The sequence below is a fragment of the Procambarus clarkii genome, chromosome 59 (genome assembly GCF_040958095.1).
Source record: "Procambarus clarkii isolate CNS0578487 chromosome 59, FALCON_Pclarkii_2.0, whole genome shotgun sequence".
Classification (NCBI taxonomy): Eukaryota; Metazoa; Arthropoda; class Malacostraca; order Decapoda; family Cambaridae; genus Procambarus; species Procambarus clarkii.
In genome coordinates this window covers 22,228,498-22,252,488 of record NC_091208.1, presented here as the reverse complement: position 1 = coordinate 22,252,488, position 23,991 = coordinate 22,228,498, and the positions used below count along the sequence as shown (strand labels likewise).

At 41.3% G+C, this 23,991-nt stretch overlaps 1 protein-coding gene across 3 annotated transcripts in view; it reads right to left on the bottom strand.

The window, feature by feature from the left end:
• The window catches only part of Nep2 (Neprilysin 2), a 93,467-nt gene extending 70,461 nt beyond the window's left edge, over positions 1–23,006 (bottom strand). Inside the window, exon 1 of one of the 3 annotated variants that reach the window (XM_069306986.1) lies at positions 22,898–23,006. In XM_069306986.1, the coding sequence (XP_069163087.1) occupies positions 22,898–23,004 (107 nt within the window). In that variant the 5' untranslated portion in view covers positions 23,005–23,006. Of the gene's footprint in view, positions 1–882; positions 977–19,814; positions 19,984–22,897 lie in introns of those variants that run through there. The other 2 variants (XM_069306988.1, XM_069306990.1) reach the window with 2 other exon arrangements.
• Between the last annotated feature and the right edge of the window lie 985 nt (positions 23,007–23,991).

Below are 23,991 nucleotides of genomic sequence, written 5' to 3'. Positions count from 1 at the left end.
TCTGATCTCTCTCTTTCTGTCTGTCTGTCTGTCTGTCTGTCTGTCTGTCTGTCTGTCTGTCTGTCTGTCTGTCTGTCTGTCTGTGTGTCTCTCTCTCTCTCTCTCCCTCTCTCTCATCCAAGTCAAACTTTTCATCAATAATTAACTGAGGATAACTCATCAGAAACTTCAGATATCATAGAGAGCGTGAACTAAATCTACTGCCCAATCAGAAAGACTCAAAAAAAAAGTTTCACCAATCAGACGCACCCACCAGCAGCACGTCTTATCCAATAATTGCAAGTAAATAAATAAACAAATAAATGTTTATTTAGGTAAGGCACATACATACAAGAGATTTGACAAAGAGTGATGGATGTATAGATAGGGCAAGTACATACAATGCCTAAAGCCACTATTACGCAAAGCGTTTCGGGCAGAAAGTCACAAACCGCACAGGGTGCAACTGATCCAATGGCTCCAGCGGTACTCCAGCACCGACTCCAGCGGTACTCCAGCACCGACTCCAGCGGCACTCCAGCACCGACTCCAGCGGCACTCCAGCACCGACTCCAGCGGCACTCCAGCACCGACTCCAGCGGCACTCCAGCACCGACTCCAGCGGCACTCCAGCACCGACTCCAGCGGCACTCCAGCACCGACTCCAGCGGCACTCCAGCACCGACTCCAGCGGCACTCCAGCACCGACTCCAGCGGCACTCCAGCACCGACTCCAGCGGCACTCCAGCACCGACTCCAGCGGTACTCCAGCACCGACGACCAAGTATGCCTGACCTTACACGTCGTGGCTCTGACCACTTGGCCTTGTTGTACAAGCTGGGGCCACCAACTGGAGGCTCACCAGCTCCATGCCTGCGTGTGTGTGTGAGAAGCGCAACTCACCGCTGGAATCGCTAGTTGTAACAGCTCCAACTTGTGCTACGAGGAGCCCTCAAGCAAGAGGTCCGTCTGTGCTCGCTCCCTGACACGTTAGAACGACAAGAAAACCCGAAATAAAACACAAATGACGGGGGAGGAGGAAGGGTGATAAAGAATAGACAGGAAGAACACGAGTGATGACAAGAAACAGGCGATAACCACAAGGAAAACTCCACACTTGCCAAACAGTAAAATAGGTGTTAGGAAAGTCGAATTTCAGGGTTATATATATATATATATATATATATATATATATATATATATATATATATATATATATATATATATATATATATATATATATATATATATATATATATATGTGTATATCACGAAAATAAACACGTGATTAAGAATGTGACAATGTCAGACCACGGAGGAAAAATGAAACAGGAAATTTCCTTAAGTACTTTCGTATATTAAATACATCTTCAGAAGGTCATTTTACAGATCGAGTGATGGGTATAAATAGGCAGGAGAGAGTGGTGAAGTAAGGTGAGGTACAATACTTGGACAACGCAGAAGGCCCATTGGCCCATCAGATGCACCCAATTGGCCCATCCGATGTAGCCCAATGGCCCATCTGATACAGCAGACATACAAGCATAATACATAGGTAATTATAACATAAAGAGGTAAATATATACAATAAATTAGTGAGACAAATGTTTTTTAATGATTCTACTTAAATCGCCCTTTAGCTGATCTATTAGAAATGGATCTAAGTTATATAGACCACTGCTAATATTCAAATTACTTTCTTTGGTGATCTGTATCAAAGCGGATTCAATTATGTTTCTGTTATAGGTGCTTTTACAATTTGTTATTGAAGACGCACTCTCCCAATCAATTTGGTGAGCTTTTTCTGACAAATGCACAAACAAAGCATTAGATAATTGGCCATGTCTTACAGAGTATTTATGTTGCGATATTCTACATTTTAAATCTTTAGATGTTTGCCCGACATAGAACTTATTACATTCCTTACAAGGTATTTTATAAATGACGCAATTATCACTACGAGGGCTGTTCCTTACTAATAACTTACCAACAGTGTTTTCGTAGCTAAACATTACATCTATATTAAAAAGTTTCAAGGCCTTGACAATATTCTCAAACCCAGAGAAATATGGTAAACATAACACATTCTTTGGGCGAATCCTTTCACTGCATACATTATTATAATATGTACGACGAGCTTTGTTACGACAAACTTCCAAAAAATTCAGTGGGTAACAAAGCTTAAGACCAATCGAATCAATATTCTTAAATTCTTCATCTAAGAATTCTGGACTCACAACTCGAAGAGCTCTTAAATACATTGAAGAAAAAATTGACTTTTTTACATTGTATTTATGCCCTGAAAAATAATGAACATAAGATAAATTGTTCGTAGGTTTTCTGTAAACACTAAACTTTAATGAAGAGTTTTCCCTATGAATAAGCACATCTAAGAATGGCAAACATTTATCAATTTCAGTCTCCATAGTAAATTTTATGGAGGTGACTTGGTCATTAAGTTTGGCTACAAATTCGTCTGTGTTTACATCTGAAGGCCAAATACACAAGATATCATCAACATATCTAAACCAAGGAATGATTCCAGGAGTTATTTTTGAAACAAATTTCTTTTCAAAGAATTCCATGTACAGGTTTGAGAGCAATGGCGATAGAGGATTCCCCATTGCCATTCCAAAAGTCTGTAAATAATACTCATTATTAAAGGTAAATTTACATTCTTTAATGCATAACTTAACAAGACTGACAATAATATCAGCAGAAAGAGGTAAGTCATGGCTCATTAGTTCACGAGCAAGATAATCGAGAATATCATCGACCGGTACCTTTGTGAACAAAGAACAAACGTCAAAACTGATTAACTTTACATCAGGAGTGACAGGAACACTATTCAATTTGTTAACTAAATCAAGAGAATTTGTCAAATGAGAAGAGGAGATAGTTCCTAACAAAGGGGACAAGATTTTGGTAAGCCATTTGGAGAGTTTGTAAGAAATGGATCCCACAGAACTGATGATAGGTCTCATGGGATTACCAAAATCTTGTCCCCTTTGTTAGGAACTATCTCCTCTTCTCATTTGACAAATTCTCTTGATTTAGTTAACAAATTGAATAGTGTTCCTGTCACTCCTGATGTAAAGTTAATCAGTTTTGACGTTTGTTCTTTGTTCACAAAGGTACCGGTCGATGATATTCTCGATTATCTTGCTCGTGAACTAATGAGCCATGACTTACCTCTTTCTGCTGATATTATTGTCAGTCTTGTTAAGTTATGCATTAAAGAATGTAAATTTACCTTTAATAATGAGTATTATTTACAGACTTTTGGAATGGCAATGGGGAATCCTCTATCGCCATTGCTCTCAAACCTGTACATGGAATTCTTTGAAAAGAAATTTGTTTCAAAAATAACTCCTGGAATCATTCCTTGGTTTAGATATGTTGATGATATCTTGTGTATTTGGCCTTCAGATGTAAACACAGACGAATTTGTAGCCAAACTTAATGACCAAGTCACCTCCATAAAATTTACTATGGAGACTGAAATTGATAAATGTTTGCCATTCTTAGATGTGCTTATTCATAGGGAAAACTCTTCATTAAAGTTTAGTGTTTACAGAAAACCTACGAACAATTTATCTTATGTTCATTATTTTTCAGGGCATAAATACAATGTAAAAAAGTCAATTTTTTCTTCAATGTATTTAAGAGCTCTTCGAGTTGTGAGTCCAGAATTCTTAGATGAAGAATTTAAGAATATTGATTCGATTGGTCTTAAGCTTTGTTACCCACTGAATTTTTTGGAAGTTTGTCGTAACAAAGCTCGTCGTACATATTATAATAATGTATGCAGTGAAAGGATTCGCCCAAAGAATGTGTTATGTTTACCATATTTCTCTGGGTTTGAGAATATTGTCAAGGCCTTGAAACTTTTTAATATAGATGTAATGTTTAGCTACGAAAACACTGTTGGTAAGTTATTAGTAAGGAACAGCCCTCGTAGTGATAATTGCGTCATTTATAAAATACCTTGTAAGGAATGTAATAAGTTCTATGTCGGGCAAACATCTAAAGATTTAAAATGTAGAATATCGCAACATAAATACTCTGTAAGACATGGCCAATTATCTAATGCTTTGTTTGTGCATTTGTCAGAAAAAGCTCACCAAATTGATTGGGAGAGTGCGTCTTCAATAACAAATTGTAAAAGCACCTATAACAGAAACATAATTGAATCCGCTTTGATACAGATCACCAAAGAAAGTAATTTGAATATTAGCAGTGGTCTATATAACTTAGATCCATTTCTAATAGATCAGCTAAAGGGCGATTTAAGTAGAATCATTAAAAAACATTTGTCTCACTAATTTATTGTATATATTTACCTCTTTATGTTATAATTACCTATGTATTATGCTTGTATGTCTGCTGTATCAGATGGGCCATTGGGCTACATCGGATGGGCCAATTGGGTGCATCTGATGGGCCAATGGGCCTTCTGCGTTGTCCAAGTATTGTACCTCACCTTACTTCACCACTCTCTCCTGCCTATTTATACCCATCACTCGATCTGTAAAATGACCTTCTGAAGATGTATTTAATATACGAAAGTACTTAAGGAAATTTCCTGTTTCATTTTTCCTCCGTGGTCTGACATTGTCATATATATATATATATATATATATATATATATATATATATATATATATATATATATATATATATATATATATATATTAGTATATTTTGGTAGCAGTCTTTCCTGTAGACATATATTATTAAATATGACCGAAAAAGTAAGATTAATAATTCTAACACGAATTTTCTCAATCTTTCGTACATTACGCTTCACTGTTGGAGGTAAATCAAAAATCAATTCTCCAAAATTCATTTTTATTTCTAGTCTGACGCGACACGGGCGCGTTTCGTAAAACTTATTACATTTTCAAAGACTTTAGTTCACAAATACACAACTGTGTATTTGTTCACAAATACACAACTGTGTTTAGGCATTGTTGTATGAGTTGTGTATTTGTGAACTAAAGTCTTTGAAAATGTAATAAGTTTTACGAAACGCGCCCGTGTCGCGTCAGACTAGAAATAAAAATGAATTTTGGAGAATTGATTTTTGATTTACCTCCAACAGTGAAGCGTAATGTACGAAAGATTGAGAAAATTCGTGTTAGAATTATTAATCTTACTTTTTCGGTCATATTTAATAATATATATATATATATATATATATATATATATATATATATATATATATATATATATATATATATATATACATATATATATATATATATATATATATATATATATATATATATATATGTGTGTATATCACGAAAATAAACACGTGATTAAGAATGTGACAATGTCAGACCACGGAGGAAAATGAAACAGGAATTTCTTTAAGTACTTTCGTATATTAAATACATCTTCAGAAGGAAAGTACTGTATATACTTTCAGTATATACGAAAGTACTTAAGGAAATTCCTGTTTCATTTTCCTCCGTGGTCTGACATTGTTATATATATATATATATATATATATATATATATATATATATATATATATATATATATATATATATATATATATATATATATATATATATATATATATTAAGAGGTAGCAACTAGCCAGGGTAAAGACAGGTGCCAATAACTGTAAAGATGTAGGAGATGTGATAAGAGACGGTGGAGGAAAACAGGAAGAAGGAGGAGAGACAGAAGAAGGGTGGATAGGAAGAATGAACGGAGGGAGGGAAGGTGAGACAGTGAAGGGGGGGAGGGGGAAGGGGGAAACAGAGAGGTGGAAAGGTTGCCGTGTTAAAGGTTCCTTCGTCACGGGGGGTTAATGGGGATTGTTGATTGTTGTGTGTGGTTGAAGGCGCTCTCTCTTATTGGTCCTCATGAGTAGTGGAGTTTTGGACATTCTTGGTGGTGGTGGTGAGGTCTGGAAGAGCTTCTATATAACCTCCCGTTGGTAATCTTCCGCTCTGATGCTACTTTGCTGTGGAAGATGTTCTGTGTGTGTGTGAAAGAAACTTTGCCCAATTGTTTCTGCCTCGTGCGGGAATCGAACCCGCGCCACAGAATTTCTGCGAGTCCTGCACGCTATCCACCAGGCTACGAGGCCCCTAAGTGTGTGTGTGTATGTGTGTGTATGTGTGTGTGTGTGTGTGTGTGTGTGTGTGTGTGTGTGTGTGTGTGTGTGTGTGTGTGTGTGTGTGTGTGTGTGTGTGTGTGTGTGTGTGTGTGTGCCCTCCCTCTTCACTTCTCCATAATGCTGTATTCATCAACAGAGAGAGAGAGACAGAGGCAGACAGACAGATACTAGAGATCCACAGTATCCGGGTTCTCATACATTTCCATAAAAAACGCACTCTGCTCCTCTCCAGGCGTCCCTTCAACATAACAATGACTCTCAGCAGGGAACCACAATTACCTCCAACTACCACACAGACCCTTCATGTTTTCCCCCACTTTGGCGATTGAGAGAAAAATAAAAGACGTTCGCGGGAATCCGCGTGAATCCGGGATGAATTAAGAAAACGGTGGTCCGTGCGTACCCGAACGACGCGTCTTGAATATGGCGGGAATACGGACGAGGCGCCACGAATGTCTTTGTTTCTTTAGCCTTGAAATTTGACCTTGCATTTTATGCTTCACTTCACAGGGCTCCCAAATATGGAAGGTTCTATTCTTGTTTCGTCCGTCATGTGGTAATCCGGGAAGTGAGGCTCGCTGAGTTGGTGTGTGTGTATGTTTGGTTGTGTGGGTCTTGGCGGCCGTGGTGGGCTTTCCTCCTGCCTCAGGCAGCTGGCGCGCCTGGAGGGTGATTCCTTGTGCGTAGTCACGCTAAGGATTCCAGCACTCTCCAGGCAGCTGGCAGCGTGGAGGGTGTTCCTTGTGCATCGTCACGCTAAGGATTCTAGCACTTTCCAGGCAGCTGGCAGCGTGGAGGGTGTTCCTTGTGCATCGTCACGCTAAGGATTCTAGCACTTTCCAGGCAGCTGGCAGCGTGGAGGGTGTTCCTTGTGCATCGTCACGCTAAGGATTCTAGCACTTTCCAGGCAGCTGGCAGCGTGGAGGGTGTTCCTTGTGCATCGTCACGCTAAGGATTCTAGCACTTTCCAGGCAGCTGGCCGCCTGGATAGTGGCTCCTTGTGCATAGTCACGCTAAGGAATCCAGCACTCTCCAGGCTGCTGGCCGCCTGGATAGTGGCTCCTTGTGCATAGTCACGCTAAGGAATCCAGCACTCTCCAGGCAGCTGGCCGCCAGGATAGTGGCTCCTTGTGCATAGTCACGCTAAGGAATCCAGCCCCATTCCTGTCAACACCACCAGGAGATGAACTAGCAGCCCTGCCACCTCCACCCATAGACACTTCTCCATCCCCCACACCACCAGCACCACCTCCCCCTTCCCTCTCCATCACCACCACCCCCCCTCCCCCACCATACAGTTTCCGTACCCCCACCCCCCCTCTCCCACACCGTTCCAACAGAAGCATAGTGCAAACTCACCCTAATAAAGAGTAAAATGTTCCATTGTGCTGCCACATTTCTCCCGGCTCTTTCACATAACCTGACCACCAACAAGGGAGTTGCACACACACACATTTTCCTGCTGCTTCGTACCTTGCAATATATATTATTACGACACACACACACACACACACACACACACACACACACACACACACACACACACACACACACACACACACACACACACACACACACACATACACACACACACACACACACACACATACACACACACACACTTTAGGAAGTGATGTGGTGGAGGCTGACTCCATACACAGTTGCAAGTGTAGATATGATAGAGCCCAGTAGGCTCAGGAACCTGTACACCAGTTGATTGACGGTTGAGAGGCGGGACCAAAGAGCCAGAGCTCAACCCCCTCAAACACAACTAGGTGAGTACAACTAGGTGAGTACACACACACACACACACACACACACACACACACACACACACACACACACACACACACACACACACACACACACACAACAGTGAGTCACGATAACATTATAATATCCACAGCCAATACATATGTATTGGCTGTGGATATGTACATATGCCATCAAAATAACCCCCTTACAGTGTACTATACAAGCACACGCACATAACTGTGACCTTTCCGCCGCCGTATTGGTACAAAAAGCAACATGGAAATTAAATGACATGTAAAGCAAACGAATTAACTAACTGACATTAGTTTAAACACGTGTAAACTGCTCAGCTTAGACACGGCTGTGTTCCCCTTTACGACCTCATTATAGTGTACGCATGCCGGGAGTGGCTGGGCTTGTGCGTGCGTGTGTGTGTACTCACCTATTTGTGCTCGCGGGGGTTGAGCTTTGGCTCTTTGGTCCCGCCTCTCAACTGTCAGTCAACTGGTGTACAGGTTCCTGAGTCTACTGGGCTCTATCATATCTACATTTAAAACTGTGTATGGAGTCAGCCTCCACCACATCACTGCCTAATGCATTCCATCCGTTAACTACTCTGACACTGAAAAAGTTCCTTCTAACGTCTCTGTGGCTCATGTGGGTACTCAGTTTCCACCTGTGTCCCCTTGTTCGCGTCCCACCCGTGTTGAATAGTTTATCCTTGTTTACCCGGTCGATTCCTCTGAGGATTTTGTAGGTTGTGATCATGTCTCCCCTTACTCTTCTGTCTTCCAGTGTCGTAAGGTGCATTTCCCGCAGCCTTTCCTCGTAACTCATGCCTCTTAGTTCTGGGACTAGAAGTACCAGAAGGATTGGAACGACAACCACACATTCCTCTGTTCCTATTCCCCTACCACTCTTCCTGTCCCTGACACGACCTCCCTACCCACTCCCCTTCCTCTGGACAAGGAAAGGGAGGGGGAGGGGTGACAACTTCAATGCATTCTTCAGTGGCGTAGCTCCTGCTCCTAGAGCAGGAGGCTTCAGCTCCTGGAGCAGGCTCCTCTTCTGTGACCTAGAGATGACAATATTAGCGCCACAATACCAATACCTCTTGACACGTAGAGAAACTCCTCTACACAGTCGTTTGAACCGGTTAATACCCTGCTTGAACCGGTTAATACCCTGCTTGAACCGGTTAATACCCTTTTTGAACCGGTTAATACCCGCTTGAACCAGTTAACACCCGCTTAAACCTGTTAATACCTGTTTGAACCAGTTAACACCCGCTTGAACCGCTTAACATCCGCTTGAACCGGTTAACACCGGTTCGGTTAGGTTAGGTTACCCTTGGTTCCTCAGATTTACGGGCTTTCCTGTGTTTGTAAAAATGGGCTCTGGCATGTTTGTAAATCCCCAAGTATTTACAGGTGTTTGCATATTTGTAAATCTCCAAGTAATTAGAGGTGTTTGTATATTTGTAAATCTGCAACTATTTACAGATATTTATTGTATATATACATATATATATGTACATGTACATATATCATATATATATATATTCGTAAACATGTGAACATTTACAGGTGTTTGCACATATATTGAAAGACTGCGATAAACAACACACTCACAGTGACTCTCATAACCATTGTCAGGTGTTGTGGAACGGTAACCCCCAGGTGTTGCTAACACCCAGGTGGCCTTGTGTTCACCTGGGCAGGTGTTGTGTTCACCTGGTCAGGTGTTGTGTTCACCTGGGCCAGGTGTTGTGTTCACCTGGGCCAGGTGTTGTGTTCACCTGGGCCAGGTGTTGTGTTCACCTTTGTACTCACCTAGTTGTGCTTGCGAGGGTTGAGCTCTGGCTCTTTGGTCCCGCCTCTCAACTGTCAATCAAGAGGTGTACAGGTTCTGTGTGTGTGTGTGTGTGTGTGTGTGTGTGTGTGTGTGTGTGTGTGTGTGTGTGTGTGTGTGTGTGTGTGTGTGTGTGTGTGTGTTTTAGAAATATATAGATAGAAATATATGAATAGAATAGTGTGTGTGTGTGTGTGTTAGAAATTATAATAGCCATAACAGAGAAAAAAATAGATAGGTTAAAAAGACGGGGACCCAAGAGCTAAAAACTCATTTCAACAGACACAACAAATAACCCCCCCCCCCCCCCTTAACTCCCAGCAAACCGGCCAGCAAACATATTACCTTTCACCATTAGCTTGCTATAATATTACCAGACTGTTTATGTGACTCTAAGCCAAACAGCAGATAGAACCATCCACCTCGTCAAAGGAAGATGTCCTTGATGGTGTTCCGATAACTCTAAAACCTATAACGCCTCGCCGCGGCGTCACCCACCCACGGCGACAGACCAACACACTATAAGCGTTGATGGTGACACTATCCCGTGGGGCGGGAGATCAGAGGGAAGCACACTAGAGGTTTGAGAAGAGTCATCTTACTCTGTATCGCGGTTTGTCAGTCGCCCGCGGCGCCTGGAATGGAAAAATATATCACCAAAAAAACATTATCTGCCAACTGTTTTACGTGACTGAGTTGCCAGAGAGACCGCGTGGCAACACGACACAGTTGCCAGCTCTATGTGGCAACAGTATTCACCTAGTTGTATTCACCTAGTTGTGTTTGCGGGGGTTGAGCTCTGCTCTTTCGGCCCGCCTCTCAACTGTCAATCAACTGTTTACTACTTTTTTTCTCCACACCACACACACACACCAGGAAACAAGCCCGAGACAGTTGACTAACTCCCAGGTACCTATTTACTGCTAGGCAACAGGGGCATTCAGGGGTGAAAGAAACTTTGTCCATTTGTTTCTGCCTGGTGCGGGAATCGAACCCGCGTCACAGAATTACGAGTCCTGCGCGCTATCCACCAGGCTACCAGGCCTTTTGTTTTTTTTTGTAAGTTGTACCAGGCACCAGGAGGTACCAGGTTGCCAGCTCCACATGAACAGCAGGTGTGTGTATATATATGACACACCTGTCAGCTCCTTGCTCCCCACAGCTCCATGCTCTTTTACAGTGTTACAGTATCCTAGCTCCTGGTCCTCGTATCCTAGCTCCTGGTCCTCATATCCCAGCTCCTGGTCCTCATATCCCAGCTCCTGGTCCTCATATCCCAGCTCCTGGTCCTCATATCCCAGCTCCTGGTCCTCATATCCCAGCTCCTGGTCCTCATATCCCAGCTCCTGGTCCTCATATCCCAGCTCCTGGTTCTCATATCCCAGTTCCTGGTCCTCATATCCTAGCTTCTGGTCCTCTGGCAAGACGGACGATCCCTTCGTGTAGAAAGCAGAGATCTGCCGTCACCCTGCTTGGGTTCCAAGCTCTGTCTATCCACCTAATAACCCATCCATCCGCTATAGCCTATCCGTCCAAGGATCTGTCCCTTGAGACAGCGGCGACAGTGTTGGTTAGGACGCTGCTGCTGTCCTCCTTCGACGACCCCAACAAGGCCACGCTTCACAGACTGTAAGATATGAAAAGAGGGCCAGGAGGTCGTTATAATTGAGTCCATCGTCGTCTCCAGGAGGTCCTTATAATCGAGTCCATCGTCGTCTCCAGGAGGTCGTTATAATTGAGTCCATCGTCGTCTCCAGGAGGTCCTTATAATTGAGTCCATTGTCGCCTCCAGACGGTCCTTATAATTGAGTCCATCGTCGTCTCCAGGAGGTCCTTATAATCGAGTCCATCGTCGCCTCCAGGAGGTCCTTATAATTGAGTCCATCGTCGCCTCCAGGCACTCGACCCAGAGAAGGCCGCGGGGACGAACTTGATCACTCCAAGATTGTTACGTGTTTGTGCTAAACCCTATACCCGACTATCGTAATACTTATAATTAAAATAATAATCACGACTGTACACGGTAGAGTACGCGATTGGCAAGTGCTTGCGTAACAGCTTCATGAATCTGGCCCCAGGTTCGTAAGTGCTTGCGTAACAGCTTCATGAATCTGGCCCCAGGTTCGTAAGTGCTTGCGTAAGAGCTTCATGAATCTGGCCCCAGGTTCGTAAGTGCTTGCGTAAGAGCTTCATGAATCTGGCCCCAGGTTCGTAAGTGCTTGCGTAAGAGCTTCATGAATCTGGCCCCAGGTTCGTAAGTGCTTGCGTAACAGTTTCATGAATCTGGCCCCAGGTTCGTAAGTGCTTGCGTAAGAGCTTCGTGAATCTGGCCCCAGGTTCGTAAGTGCTTGCGTAAGAGCTTCATGAATCTGGCCCCAGGTTCGTAAGTGCTTGCGTAAGAGCTTCATGAATCTGGCCCTTGCTCACCAACTAGAACAAGAGTCTAGAGAGCTGAGGGCTACATGACACAGCTTTGGGGGGGGGGGGGCGGGGAGATTGGCGCACCATTTGATAGTGTCTGGCATAGTTTGAGGTGCGGTGAGGATTGACTGGGCGCCAATCCTTAACTGTAGTCTCTGTTCACCCAGCAGTGAATGGGTACCTGGTTGTTTTGAACGATTCGGCGGGGTCGTATTCCAGGGAAAATTAGGATTAATTACCTGCCCGAAACGCTATGCGTGCTAGTGGCTTTACAAGAATGTAAAAACTCTTGTATATATAAACTCTCGGTCGGCCGAGCGGACAGCACACTGGACTTGTGATCCTGTGGTCTTAGGTTCGATTCCAGGCGCCGGCGAGAAACAATGGGCAGAGTTTCTTTCACCCTATGCCCCTGTTACCTAGCAGTAAAATAGGTACCTGGGTGTTAGTCAGCTGTCACGGGCTGCTTCCTGGGGGGGTGGAGGCCTGGTCGAGGACCGGGCCGCGGGGACACACTAAAAAGCCCCGAAATCATCTCAAGATAACCTCAAGATGCAGGCGAGGAGTCACAATAACGTGGCTGAAGTATGTTGACCAGACCACACACTAGAAATTGAAGGGACGACGACGTTTCGGTCCGTCCTGGACCATTCTCAAGTCGATTTGAGTTAACCTCAAGATAACGGCGGGCAGCACATCACCTAGTTGCTAACCCAGCGACAAACATGTGCTAGAGTGATGTGTCATGAACGTTGTTTGGTCAGGACGTGCCCCACTGGGAAGGTCAGTACCTTGAGGGGTGGAACTGAAGGTGACTACTGCATGCTGGTACACACATACACGCTGAGATGAAGGGAAACCCGCCATGCCAACCACTTTCACCTCCAGGACACACACACACACACACACACACACACAACGCCCCCAGACAGACAAACTCACCACGTGTTCACATCCGGCTAAAAAGCCCTAAACGTTGACCGGACACCGGTAATGGGAGACATTTCTCACGCCACCTGCTGTTACCACGGACGCATCCTGCTTACTTCCGGGTCACTATGAGACCCGGAGGTGTTTACCCACTCTCTGTCTACTCACCAAACTTGATACACGTAGAGGAGCTTGCAGCCGGAGTTATCTTGAGGTTATCTTGAGATGATTTCGGGGCTTTTTTTAGTGTCCCCGCGGCCCGGTCCTCGACCAGGCCTCCACCCCCAGGAAGCAGCCCGTGACAGCTGACTAACTCCCAGGTACCTATTTTACTGCTAGGTAACAGGGGCATTCAGGGTGAAAGAAACTTTGCCCATTTGTTTATGCCTCGTGCGGGAATCGAACCCGCGCCACAGAATTACGAATCCTGCGCGCTATCCACCAGGCTACGAGGCCCCCTAAGGAGTGTCGCCTCCTAAACTTTGACTGCCAACACTTTTGTACAGTCAGTGTGGTCTAGTCGGGGAGCCGGTCGGCCGAGCGGACAGCACGCTGGACTTGTGATCCTGTGGTCCTTGGATCGATCCCAGGCGCCGGCGAGAAACAATGGGCAGAGTTTCTTTCACCCTATGCCCCTGTTACCTAGCAGTAAAATAGGTACCTGGGTGTTTATCAGCTGTCACGGGCTGCTTCCTGGGGGTGGAAGCCTGGTCGAGGACCGGGCCGCGGGGACACTAAAAAGCCCCGAAATCATCTGAACCCCACGAACCAGCCACGACCGGCTCCTTTATATATATATATATATATATATATATATATATATATATATATATATATATATATATATATATATATACATATATATATATATATATATATATATATATATATATATATATATATATGTGGTACCTAGTAGCCAGAACTCACTTCTCAGCCTACTATGCAAGGCCCGATTTGCCTAATAAGCCAAGTTTTCATGAATTAATTGTTTTTCGACTACCTAACCTACCTAACCTAACCTAACCTAACTTTTTCGGCTACCTAACCAAACCTAACCTATAAAGATAGGTTAGGTTAGGTTAGGTAGGGTTGGTTAGGTTCGGTCATATATCTACGTTAATTTTAACTCCAATAAAAAAAAATTGACCTCATACATAATGAAAAAGGAAGCTTTATCATTTCATAAGAAAAAAAAGTGAGAAAATATATTAATTAATGAAAACTTGGCTTATTAGGCAAATCGGGCCGTGCATAGTAGGCTCAGAAGTGCGTTCTGGCTACTAGGTACGACATATATATATATATATATATATATATATATATATATATATATATATATTATACTGTCCAATCTGTATAACATAAAAATGTGACAGTTTAAACAAAGGGATTAATACGAGAGAGGGACCGAACCAGCCACAAAACAGGCATACATAAGCTAGAGTACACGCTACCATCAAGCCACAAGCATATAGGCCTACAGAACCTACATATCTGCTGCCGTTAACAAACTCTGTAAAAATAACTACCCGCTACCAAGATGGAACGCTGTGCATATTAGTGGCTTTAAATAATATAAAATAAAATCATTTATTTAGGTAAGGTACATACATACAATAAATTTTTACAAAGATTGGTTGACTTATAGGTAGAGCAAGTACATACAATGCCTAAAGCCACTATTACGCAAAGCGTTTCGGGCATAAAGGTATTGTTTGTACTAGCTCTATCTATAAATCCAACATTATGTTTGTAAATCATCATATATGTATGTACTTCTACCTGAATAAAAATTTGAATTTGAATTTGAATTTAAATTTGAAACCCTTTCGTACACCGGTACCGGTAACCTGATATTGAAGTCCTCCCTCACTCTCATTTTCTTTCCTCCGGAGTAATGGGTGACTCTTATAATCAGCCGCCTCTTGGTAAATCTCCTTCCTCTAACCTCTTGTGAAATCACCTCCGAGTGACAGCCAGGCCTCAAGGGCAATGTATGGACATTTGTAGATATCCAACACATCTGCTCAAGGATGAAACAAGATGGTCGCACGCTCTCTCTCACACACACACACACACACACACACACACACACACACACACACACACACACACACACACACATAGGGTAGATAAAGACAGGCTATTTAACACAAGGGGAACACGCACAAGGGGACACAGGTGGAAACTGAGCGCCCAAATGAGCCACAGAGATATTAGAAAGAACTTTTTTTAGTATCAGAGTGGTTGACTAATGGAATGCATTAGGAAGCAATGTGGTGGAGGCTGACTCCATACACAGTTTCAAGTGTAGATATGATAGAGCCCAATAGGCTCAGGAATCTGTACACCTGTTGATTGACGGTTGAGAGGCGGGACCAAAGAGCCAGAGCTCAACCCCCGCAAACACAACTAGGTGAGTACAGTTACTACTTAATAGCTCTCATGTTTTATACAACAAGGTCATTGTGCAAATATTCTTAACTACGATCATATTTTGTTCTTCGGTTGGTTACCTCAACAGATTCTTAATTAACATTAAGACTAAACTATTGAAGCTCCGCTAATAACTTAACATCTTGTCAAACACCGTCGATAGAAACTAGTGTATCAGAGTCATTTTCGAACTAGTTATCTAAAAATGGTAAAGCTTATACCTGCTATGAGAGGAACGGACAACAATTAACAGATTCACAAAACATCAAGGCAAATTGGGGAACCTTCGACAAGCCGCCGGCTTCCTGTCATCGTCGAGGCCACTAGTGACCCTCAGGTAAATTCAGGTAAGAAGACTGAGGACGGATTGAACGAGCTGTACTATCACGATCCAAAAAGGTGTTATAAATACAGAATTTATCATTTTAGGATGACAGCAGGGTGGCAATTTTAGTAGAAAACAGGTGAAATTCTGACAATCCTTTCTGCCCACATATTTATTTCAAGCTCATTTGCACTACAGTTCGTAGACTTACATGTTCATGCCTAAGGTTTGCAGCCTAGGGCCCGATACACGAAAGCACTTACGCAAGCACTTACGAACCTGTACATCTTTTCTTAAACTTTGGTGGCTTTGTTTACAACAGTTAATGAGCTCCGAAGCACCAGGAGGCTGTTTATAACAATAACAACAGTTGATTGGCAAGTTTTCATGCTTGTAAACTGTTTCATAAATGTAACCAAACCATCAAAGATTGAGGAAAGATGTACACGTTCGTAAGTACTTGCATAACTGCTTGGTGAATCTGACCCTTAATTGTTAACTACTGAAATCCCCCATTTACAAGGCCGTGTAACGCTAGTCATAGAAAACGTGGAGCAGAGAGTGACGGCTGCTTGGAAAATGCCTCATTCGTACACATCCCATGACAGCCTCCACATCCTTGAGATTATGCTGCTTTCTGCTGAATCACACGAGTGAAAATTCTGCATCTAGGATGAGTATTGTCTTGAGGGGTCTTCAGGGCCAGTGGCATTACTGGATATGTTTTGACGAAACAACACATATTACTGTAATTATACTGCACCTTGAGCATGGGAAGGGAGAGCCATGTTGTGTTAGAATTTATTCGGCGGAGGGACGAACAGCCTTGTCTCTATGAGAAACTCTTTATTATTTCCGTAGCCAAGATATTGTAAACTAAAGTGATAATAAATAAGATAAATAATAAATTTGTATTCAGGTAAGGTACATACATACAAGGTAAGATACAAAAGTTAATGGATTTATAGATTGATTTAAGTGACACAATATTGTCAGCCAGAACGAAAATATTGGACTTGTCTAAAGCTTGAGGTACGAACATTTCACTAATTTACAGATAAACAAACACTTTTTTGCATTATTCTTGTTTTCCCTCTCATTTTCTCCCTCTCCCTCTCTCTCCCTCCCTCCCTCTCCCTCTCTCTCCCTCTCTCTCCCTCCCTCCCTCCCTCCCCCTCATTTCGTCCTCTCCCTTTCTCTCAGAACATTTCAAATTCAAATTTGTATTCAGGTATAAGTACATATATCGATGAAGAGTTACAAACATAATGTTGGATTGATAGATAAAGCTAGTACATACAGTACCTAAAGCCACTAATACGCACAGCGTTTCGGGCAACATGTAATTTACACCCCCCCCCCCTAGCAAACACACTACGTAGCCAAAACTGTATTTTTACTTGAGTTAGTTTGAGCAATGTTGAAACAACATTGTGTTCGTGTACGACGAACAGCAGAGGTGCCATAGGTACAATCAGAGAACACTGTATGAACATCAGAGGTCCACGGTTATTCAACGTCCTCCCAGCGAGCATCAGAAATATTACAGGAACAACCGTGGACATCTTCAAGAGGAAACTAGATTGTTTCCTTCAAGGAGTGGCGGACCAACCGGGCTGTGGTGGGTATGTGGGCCTGCGGGCCGCTCCAAGCAACAGCCTGGTGGACCAAACTCTCACAAGTCAAGCCTGGCCTCGGGCCGGGCTTGGGGGAGTAGAAGAACTCCCAGAACCCCATCAACCAGGTATATGTGGGCCTGCGGGCCGCTCCAAGCAACAGCCTGGTGGACCAAACTCTCACAAGACAAGTCTGTCCTCGGGCCAGGCTTGGGGAGTAGAAGAACTCCCAGAACCCCATCAACCAGGTATCAGCTACATATCTTCTGAAAACTCTGTGGAAAACCAAGTTCCCATTTCAGACTTGATATAAGTCACTGGTTTGCGCAATAGGAGCCAATTCTAATTACAGAGAGGCATATATAGGAATCGGACCGCGATCATCCTATTACCTCTGCCTGCAATCATAAAGCACAATGGTAAGTTACGTCAGGCTAACCACAATCGTCTGGCCTCAGGCCTCGGACAGACAGTGACAGGTAATCTCTTGAATTGATATAAATTATCTAATTGTGATCACTGTGTTTCCAGATACAGCCAAACAACTTCTTGCGAGATAGTGATTCAAGAAACTTTTAGAGATCCACTATGTGAAATATAATAAGGAAACAGAGAAAAGAAAATAATTACGTTATACAACTACTAACTCAAAAGATTTATTTATTTTATTTATTTATTTATATACAAGAAGGTACATTAGGTTTGAGAGAATACATAGCATAGTATTTACAATCTTGTAAAGCCATTAGTACGCGCAGCCTTTCGGGCAGGTCCTTAATCTAACAGATAATTTTAAGTAGGTAAATTCTTGTTGTTCATCAGATGGGGCTTAAGAGCTGGCGCTCGACTCTACAAACTCCCTTTAGATAAGTACACACGCATACACGACCTAAAAATCAGTGGCCTTGGCCCTCCTCTAGGGAGCAAGGGCCTGACCCAGCAAAACAATTCTACACCCATCTTGAGACGGATATCCTGTGAAAACGCGAGGTGGTGTGAATCCCTTGCCCAGTCTATTCTTAGTCTCACAAACGCTTGGGTTTTATAATTTAACAAACTCAAAGAGATGCCACAAATTTACTGCTGTAAAGTCCAAAGAATTAAATTTTTATTTAATATATTGATACCCCTGTGTGTTTGTGCTGAAAGTTATGGCATTAATAATAATAATAATAATAATAATAATAATAATAATAATAATAATAATAATAATAATAATAAAACAAAACTATCAAACTAATAATAATTTTAGTAATTTTAATGTCTTCTCACAGACATAATAACATAGGATAAAAATCCACACTTGTGTATTAATGAAATTGATGTAAACAATTTACACCGGACTTTGACAAAGCACTCAGGAGAGTGCGAATTCTTTACATAAATTTCACAAATACACAAGTGTGAGTTTTTATCCTATAATAATTTTAGTATTAATGAGAACACATAAAGAAATAACAACCACAACGCATTTGCAATAAAAACCCGTCTTATGCACTAAGAAGAAAAGGCGTTAATATAAAAAAGAAAGTTCTAAGTCAGACTAGCTACATTGCACAAACAATTGCTCAAGCTGACAAATGAGGGGGAACCTGCGACAAGCCACCGGCTTCCTGTCCTCCTCGAGGCACACTCGCGAGATGGTGGCCCTCGGGTAAATTCAGGTATAAGTTAACCACTAGGCAACACACCCACAAGGAGTAAGAGCTGAGTAAATATCGTCTCACGAGGCGATGGATAAGTGGTGGCCTAATATAAATATTTATCTTCATAGAAAGCCAAGACAATCTCCAATTAGGAAAATATTATCATAGGGTTTAAAGAACGTGAAGCAAATCTTAGACTCACCGCCATGTTAATTTAATCCAATAACACCAAATAATTTGTTTTACCCATGATAGACATATATATTATATATTATATATATATATATATATATATATATATATATATATATAATATATATATATATATATATATATATAACATATATATATATATATATATAACATATCCCCTTCTTCCAGCTAGAGGTGGTACTCCCTTCTATAAAAAAAAAAAAAAAAAAAAAAAAAAAAAAATATATATATATATATATATATATATATATATATATATATATATATATATATATATATATATATATATATATATATATTTGTTTATATAATGGTAAACAAATATTAGGCTGCATGCACGAATTCTAATTCGATAATATTTTTCTCCACCTAGGCATATATATACAGTATATATGTATTGATACGTCAGCCATCACACATAAGCAGTATATGACGGGTATATGACGGCTCTTTGTCCAGTAATGAAAACTAAGACAAAATTCTAATCACAAGGACTCACTCACCTTCTGGAGATCTTGTTGCTTCAGTAAGGGTAAATATAATCCAGTGACGACAGGAGAAACATCTTATATTGGCGATTTCCACTTGTATTCCATACCTGTCGCCTCTTCATTGTTAAGTGCAGCTCGTATGCCAGCTAGAAGTAAGCCAGCGAGTCCATTTGTGTCGCCAGAACAGCGAGTCGCTGACCACAACACACTGTGGCCCGCAGGACACGTGACTGCGGCCCAAAGTGTAAACAAAGCCCAAATTATTTTGACACATTTTAAGTCTGCTACAATTTACGGAATTTTTCGTAAGAATCTATGGCAATTCTTCAATGTTGAATGATTTATATAACACTGAAAATAATTTTCTCTATTTTCGTTTATTTAAAAGTTTTACAAAATGTACAGTTAATACGCAGAACACAGACGCATCCAAAACCTGCCTGGGGCTTGAAAGTTATGACGTCAAATTGACGTCAAATCGCAATATATAAAACATAACTGTATCACTAATTTAAATTTCGTTTGGGTAGAATAGCTTAAGTTAGGTTAGATTTGTTTAAGAATAAAATGATGACGTAGATACGGAAAACTTTTCTCAGGTCTAAGACCCGTCTCCACCAACTTGTTTGGGTACACGAGGTAATACCATAAGCGGTTCTTGCAGGGTTGGGCTCCAGCTCCTGGGCATGAATGCTCGCCTTATTGTATTCACCGAGCTGTGCTGGTGGTGGCTGAACTATAGCTCATGTCTTCCGTCTTTCAAAGTTTTCACTAACTGGTCTACAGGTTCCTCTTGGACTCATTATCATATCTACATTTGAAGCGGTGTATGGACCTGCTTCCACCATAATAGAATGGAGGTTCCATTCTACAAAACGTGTGGAGTCTGCCTCCACCACTCCACAATCAATCTATAGTGTGCCTTCTTCACTCAACAATTGTAAATACCATGCTATGTAGCCTCACAAACCCAATGTACCTTCTTGAATATAAATAAATATATAAACAATCCGTGTACTGTACTTGTCCCACTCCACAATCCGTATAGAGTAGGGTGGCCATTTCCAACTCTCAAAAAAAAAGGGATATGTAGATATATAAATAGATAATATGAATATGCATTTTTACTTCATTATATTATAATAACCAAAATACATAAATTACCAAAGCCTAGTATTTAACAAATTAATTACTCAAGTCTTAAGCCTGATGATTTAATATTAATCAATCGTTTTATGAATTAAAATATATAAAAAGTTGTAGAAAATATACAAAATATACTTAGAATTGTTTATTTTGTCATTTTGTGTTTCATAAAATGATGACTAATTGTTAATTGTGTTATATAAAGTAATGACTAAATTGTTAATTGTGTTATATAAAGTGATGACAAATTATTTACTGTGTTACATGAAGTGATGACTAATTGCTAATTATGCTACATAAAGTGATGACTAATTGATAATTGTACTAAAGTGATGACTAATTGATAATTGTACTAAAGTGATGACTATTATTCATTGTGTTATATAATGTGAACATTACGGGCTATTCATTCCCGTGCAACCTCTTGTGTGTGGCTTAATCTTTATCAATCAATCAATCAACGTGAACATTTGAAAACTATTGCCAGTTACAGTATTTAATTACACACAGAAATCACAATAGCGTATGCATCAAAGGCAGCATCTGGGATGCTCTCGGACGTAGGTTCGAAGCCTCGTCACGGCCCTTGTGGATTTGTTCATTAGATTATTTAAAATTATCTCCAGAAAGCTACTATTATTTACGTTAACAAAATAAGATTAGACAAGGAAAAAAATCACCCCCCCCCATTCTCAACAAGTAGTGGGAGTCAACCACACTCGAATCTTGACAAAAACTCTGACTCCTTTTCCCATTCTAGATTGGAATCGGAAGTCTATTATCTACACGAGCAGATGCGTGACCGCAGGAGACGACATAAAAACCCTTCTAGTCAAGACATCACGCTTGTGGGATCTGCTGGTTTTGTAACACTTGATGTGCATGATGACATTCTTAACTATTAGTTTTTAACTACTATACTATACTTAACAACTATAGTACTTAACTAAAATGCTTGTCATCTTCCCAAAGAGGTATGGCCAACTGTTTACACAACACTATTCGACACAAAGCTCGTTTTCTGAATGTTAAAAATCGTATATATATCATCAGCTCTTTATCTGTTTCTACTTCTTGAAACATTCAAGTAGGAGGAAGAACTTTTAAGAACCTATCTACTAGCTTCTCTAAATTCTTAACTAAACTTGACATTTAAATTAACATATAAATTCGCGAGTTTAGAAGCACACACTGTTAGTTTAATACCAGTACACGGATAAAAGTCTAGCAGAGAGGGCTAGCAACCCATGCTGGAACCCATGCATATATTGGGTTCATTACAGACTTCCTGCCATATTCTGGTAGCCATTGACATATTGGGTCCATCACTGACTGACTAATGTACATTCCAAATTCATGTAACGAATACAGCCAGCTGTAGTTTGTAAACATATTGATAGTACACTTGTTCTGTACACCTGCTGAATAGCATAATTACAGACTGATTACGCCAGCGATAAAATATACTGTTTCGATTTTCAGGTGAGGATTAGCCTAGCTTCTGGCTACAAACTTTACCTTGCCGCATAGTTAAGCTTTTTTAACTTTATATTATACACAAGCGTAAAGCTTTATTTTAATGAGAAATATACTACAGACAGCTCCAATATTGGGATATTAATATAAGATTTAAAATGCATATCCATAAATGGAAATATATATTTGTTCAAGATTAGACGAGGCTTCGTACACCCTTCCCATGGTTGGTAGTGGGCCCCATTGTAGCAAATGTGCATAAAATAGACCTTTTAGGGATAAAAGCCATTGACATATTGGGTCCATCACTGACTGACTAATGCACATTCCAAATTCATGTAACGAATACAGCCAGCTGTAGTTTGTAAACGGTAGTGGGCCCCATTGTAGCAAATATGCATAAAATAGGCCTTTTAGGGATAAAATAGGCCTTTTAGGGAGACGCTGAAGCATGATCACTAATCTCAACTTACCGTTTGTTGACCGCAAACTCCTCCCTGTCAATTTCCTCCACCAGGGCGCTGTAACCTCTGATCCCGTTCACTGTTGACCCTAGAGAAGTGTTTTCCTGCCCGGCCATGTTCACCTTCAGAGGGAAGAAAGGAAAGGAATTAATGTTTATCTAATTATTTAAAAAATGGCAATTGAGTTCTTGTACCTTTTAGATATCACCTCGCTGATGACATCACGCTGCCCTGGAAACTCGGGCTGTGCTATGCCCGAAACGCTATGCTGGAAACGCTTTGCCCGAAATGCTAGGCTGGAAACGCTATGCTGGAAACGCATTGCCCGAAATGCTAGGCTGGAAACGCTATGCCCAAAACGCTATGCTGGAAACGCTTTGCCCGAAATGCTAGGCTGGAAACGCTATGCCCAAAACGCAATGCTGGAAACGCTTTGCCCGAAATGCTAGGCTGGAAACGCTATGCCCGAAACGCTATGCTGGAAACGCTTTGCCCGAAACGCTATGCGTATTAGTGGCTTTAGGTATTGTATGTACTAGCACTATCTATAAATCCAACATTATTTGTAAATCATCTATGTTTGTACTTTTCCCGAATAAAAATTTGAATTTGAATCTGGAACCAGTGTTGCCAGATTGGGCTACAAGTAGCGAATTGGGCTACTTTTGAGAGCCCCGCGCTGCCAAATTTTTAATTTCGCTACCTATAGCTGATCCCTTCCTGTTATTGGCTGTTGTGTGAATGTCAACAAAGAATATCTACCAATGATATGCCATTTATTATGCACCCCAGACCATCTGTGGGCGGAGCTAGGAACCTCCTACCCGAGCACAACAACCCACCTTATGGGTTGCTGTTTGGCTATTTATAGTGCGTTGGAAAAAACAGAGATGGCGTTAGTTGTATTTTGTGGGGTAATTTGTTATAAGTGTAATTTGATGTCAACAGATGGCGTAAGCTGTATCTTATGGCCATTATTGACCAGCCAGTTGATAGTGTTCTCTTCTGCCGACAGATGGCATCAGCTGTATCATTATTACTTCCAAATTCCCTTTAAACACTGATCTACAAATCCCTTGACTTATGATAAGGTTTTATACCAT